General features: G+C 44.6%; 1 protein-coding gene across 1 annotated transcript; it reads left to right on the top strand.

Moving 5' to 3' along the window:
- Nucleotides 1-674: 674 nt before the first annotated feature.
- On the top strand, nt 675-3725 carry LOC147604270 (uncharacterized). The gene has a single exon (XM_086795220.1). It carries the CDS (start codon nt 981-983, stop codon nt 2355-2357), a length of 1377 nt encoding a protein of 458 aa, XP_086651346.1. The 5' UTR covers nt 675-980; the 3' UTR covers nt 2358-3725.
- Nucleotides 3726-4809: the final 1084 nt, after the last annotated feature.

The raw sequence follows: 4809 nt of genomic DNA, 5'->3' as shown, positions 1-4809 counted from the left end.
GGGTTTCTATGTTGTGAGCTTGCTAAGGGCACAATTGTGACATTTGGAGGGCACAATCATGATCACAGTGCTCCGGGTCTAAGGGTGATCAGAGGTTGGTATAGAAAGGCTTGTCGGCGCGAATGGTTTGTCACGCCCATTTTTGGGCCTTTTAGTCGCTAAAAAGCTCGAGGTGAAAACGGCATTGCCATCATTTTTGGAAGGGAGGGCGTGAAAAGGCCCCCTTACAGCTATGATGGTCTCAAGACGGCACAGTGTGCCCTTTTTTGAGTAGAATGGGAAGCATGGCCATTTACTAAGGCATCAATCATGTACACTGGAGCCTATTCACACGCGTCGCTACAACCGGTTGGCATGTGTGTGTCAAAGACTCAAATGGGCAATTGCCTACAACCGGTTGGCACGTGTGTGTGCCTCGGGTGAGAACCGCCACTAGTGACTATGCCTATCCTGTAGGTAGTGCCTAGACTGTAGATACTACAGGGTGCCAGGACCCTCTTAAAGACATGCTGGCAGAATCTTTTTGCAAATCCCGATCATCTGACAAGACGACACGCGGCTGCTGCCATATGGTTTCCAAGGCCCGTACGTGAGCAATTGGGTGGACACCGTGGACTCCTGAGCGACCGCTATTCTTTTCATCCCTCTCCTCTCTCCTTATTTTCTTCGTCCTGACTCCTGATTTCTCCGGACTTTCTTCGTCGTCTCCACCCAGCCTCTCTGTCCACAGTGCCTGCCTCTCATCTTGCTTTCTCACCGGACGCTTCTGCCAAAGAAATCCCCCCCCGTTTCTGTAGAAATGCCGCAACCCTCCCATCGATGAAACCCTGGCTTTGCTCCATCATCTGATACCCTAGCTCTTGCTCATCATATACCCTAGCTCTTGCTCATTTGATACCCTACCTCCCCCCCAACCCTACCTCTCTGCTCTGCGGAGCCCTTCTCCCTGACCTCCCCCCCCCTCTCCCCCGTCCGCCTTCATGGCCTTGAACTTCTCCTCTGGTCGCTGCAGAGGCAGAGCTTCTGCAGAGCCGACATCGCTGCTCGAGCTCCTTCCAAAGAGTGCTCGCTCACTCGCGTCCCCTCTGTCCGGCGATGACCAGGAGGTTCTTGCCTATCTGGTTTCATTTGGCCGCCACATCCATCTACTCGCCGGAGCTCACTCTCCCGTCTGCAAATCCGTATGGAAACCATGGAAGGTTTCTACGTCGTTGCCCTCCTCAAAGGCAGGCGATGACTCGACTTGCAACCGTCAACACGCGGTACCTTCTTGCTCCTCTTCAGTTTTTGCCACACAGACTACTTCTGTCATGCACTCTCCAGGAGAGATTGTATGGAGGAAGGCCTCATCGCTCTTAATACATAAGCCAAGCTTCAGCTGTAACTGCTTTACTTGCTATTCCAGCTTCTGGAGCAGGTGGACTTCTTCTCCTAACAGGGACCTAATTAATGAGATTCTTGAAACTGTTGAGATGCAAGAAAATGGCCCACAGGTAAGCAAGGGTAAGAAGAAAAAGAAACAGGATAGGAAGCAAGCTTTCGAGAAGGAAGCCTGTGGTAGGAAGAGCAAGGGAGGGAAGGGGGAGCTGCAAGGTGATGTGATGCAAACCACTGTGAAAGCCCCTACTTCGCCTCAAGTTACAGACATGAAGACTGAAGCTTCTCGAGTTACACAGAGCATTGATGAGGCTTCTAGGTTCACAGACATGAAAGATAAAGCTCTTAGGGCTGCTACACATGTGACCGATGATGTTGCGTGTGTTAAAGGTATGAAGGATGAAGCCCCCAGGTTTGTTAAACAGATGATAATGAGTGGTGCTCTGCGGCTCACAGAAACAAAGGAGAAAGCTTCTAGGGTTACAGGCTTGAAGAATGAAGCATCTCCGGTTACAGATTTGAAGAATGATACTTCTAGGGTTTCCGGTATGATGGGTGAAGGCTTGTTCAGGGTTGCAGAGATGAAGGCTAGCGCAAATGCAATGAAAGATGTAGATCCTGATGGAAACTTAATTGTTCAAGCTTCTCCAGCCATAGCTGGAGGCTTGCCTTTAGCATGTACTCAGGGGAAGAATAGTGCTAAGCTACTCCAGCAGCAGCAGCGCATGGCAAAACGCAAGAGCAACCAGGTAACACCTCTGGATTGTGAAGGTTGTTTGGCTGTGGCAGAAGAGGAGCAGGAAGCTAATGCCTCTAACGAGAATGCCGAAAGCTCCATGGCTGCAAGGGTAGCAAACACCAATCTCGGGGGCAGGGGTTTCTTGGCCCGTATTTTTCCTGATGCCTTGGGTGGCGTTGCTTCACGGCTGTGGGACCTTGTCTCCCTTAAGCTAAGGAGCAGTGCCATGGATTACTACTGAGTACTGAGTACAGATAGTGGTATGTATCTTCACTTTAGGACACAAGCAATCAGAACTGTATTCTCTACAGATAGCAGTGACTGTCTTTCTTGCCTGCATTGCACAGTCAATTGGGAGGTTTGCCTTTTTGTGCATGGCAACTGTTAAGTTATGTAGACCTGCTCATTGATTACATCCATGAAAATAGAGATGAAGGTTTTGGACAGTTGCTTTGAAGTGGCTGGAGAAGCACAATATTGGCCAGTAAAGGTTCTCTGTGCTTCATGGTGTGATGTAAAATCCATCCTCGTTTGTAGTCCCAACCTTTGGAAATCTTTAAGCTATCATTTCTCTATGCGTCGGGATGAAAGGCATCCTGGGTTTTTTGAAGTTGACATTGATTGCACTGGTTTCTGGGTTTTCTGGGTTTGATCAATTGCAGTGCCTCTATGCATTTGGTATCAAATTGGAGGATATTTGAGCCTTTAGCCATAAGATTGTTGTCTTCGGGTTGATTTGAGTTTATCAGCCAAATGCCACAGTTGCCAATTGGGTGCTGGTCAGCGAAAGGAAAATTGAGGCAGCCAGCCTGGAATTTGTTCTGACAAGCGCTGAGATGTAAAAATGCCATTCATCAAATGCTGGAAGTTCGGACTTTTCCTGACATGTCAGTCAGCAGGTCCAATCAGGTACCCATGACAGCTGGTCCTACCAGTTGCCCAGGACACGGGTGAATGGTTGATCCTCTGAGTGGAGTCCCAGTTTCTATTCTCTTAATCTTGAATTGTCTCTGTACAAAGTAATGGGGGCCTTTGACTATTACCTGGTTAAGTGGATGCGAGCTTTCCTTTAAGGTTTTATCAGCCAGACTGAACACGCACAATTTCTGTTCACGCTTATTTGTTGTATTTAAATTTTTATGCTACTGTGAGTGTATTAGAGTATGCTTCAGATGGGTAATGTTGACTAAAGCCGGGCCTTGGATGGAATGAAGGTTGTTTAATGTTTAGAAGAATGCATGGGATTGTTGTCGAAAGTGGTGCAGGTGGAAGGAGCTCTGAGAGGTAACATATTCTGAGATGGGCAATGTGAAAGGATGTGAGATGCATCCATCCTCAGAGGCATGTGCTATGGCGTTAGGAGGATATGTACAGTGTAAAGGGTCTAATAGTCAATTAGGGTTTAGCAGACCTGGAACCCTCACCGTGGACAGAACTGGTAGATGGTGGCATTGGGACAGAACATGGGTCTGTATGGTTGATTGTGGAGTTTCTGCTGTGTATATGAGGCTGTTCTCATGGAAACGTGAATGATATGGGAATAGCCCCATGTGGTAAGACTTCAATAAAATTGTGTTATCCAAACTCCAATTCAACCGTCTTAATTAAATTGGCATCATATGATCTTTCCTGCAAATAAATACTAAATTGGCATACGATCTTTCCTGCAAATAAGTATCTAATCTTGCCTGCAGATGAATCTTAATCACTATTTGTAAGTTTTCTTTTAAGAAAAGAAAGAAAGTGCCTTCTCTGGTTTGCACAGAGGTGGTGCTACTGTACACAGTTTCACCTCTTATTAAATGCCCCATTTTTTGGAAGGTTTTTTTGAAATGTTTAAACTATATTAGGATGTTAACGTGCAAGGAAAATGTGGGTGCCCTTTGAGGTATTCCTTGAACGTGTGAACGGTCTCTATGTATAGCGTGATTTAATAGACCTATTTTCTAAGCTCTGTATGTCGAAATATATATATGTCATATATTTTCCTAATCCATAAAACCTAATCAGTAAAGTCAATTTTTTTGCTCCGAAGCATGGACGGCCCTCTGTCCTATGATACATTGAATATTGAATGTCGGTGATCCGTAACCTTGATCTACACACAAAGGATACAATGATCAGTAAAATCTATAAAAAAAACTACAATATAATAAAAAAATTTAACCAAGATTACCTCGTACAAAAGAAGACTGAGTAGATGGTCGAGGAGGAGCTTCAATGTAAAAATCGTATCGAGTATCAAAGGTGATAGTAGATGTAAGAAACACCTACCAATTGTCAGGTATTCAATACTCCTCAAAGGATGCAAAACATCTCATTATCTCTCATCAAAATAAATAAACTCTTCACTCTTTATCCACCAGAACACTAGTTCTATACATCTCCCAAGTCCTTCATTAATAACTCTCGCAACAAAGCTATCGACATCGGGTAAAAGTTAAAAATAAAAGTATAAGAAATAAGTTAAACAGATATCTATACATTTATACTTATTCATCCATGTGAGCATCAATCTTAAAATAACAGTTTAAGAAATACGTTATACAATTATGTATAGATATCTCTAATGAAATAATTGCATTTATACGAGTTCATCCATATGAGCATCAATCCTAATTGATCCAATACGTCTCGAAGAAATAGGAGCAGTCTAAAGAGGTGGCTATAGGTAGTATACAATGTCATGTTTC

This window comes from Cibotium barometz, chromosome 62 (assembly GCF_041138505.1).
Source record: "Cibotium barometz isolate CiBa-2024 chromosome 62, ASM4113850v1, whole genome shotgun sequence".
Lineage (NCBI taxonomy): Eukaryota > Viridiplantae > Streptophyta > Polypodiopsida > Cyatheales > Cibotiaceae > Cibotium > Cibotium barometz.
This window is presented reverse-complemented; position numbering and strand designations above follow the sequence as displayed.

Excerpts from the sequence above, each read along its gene's own strand:
- LOC147604270 (XM_086795220.1), top strand. The coding sequence starts at position 981 with ATGGCCTTGAACTTCTCCTCTGGTCGCTGCAGAGGCAGAGCTTCTGCA.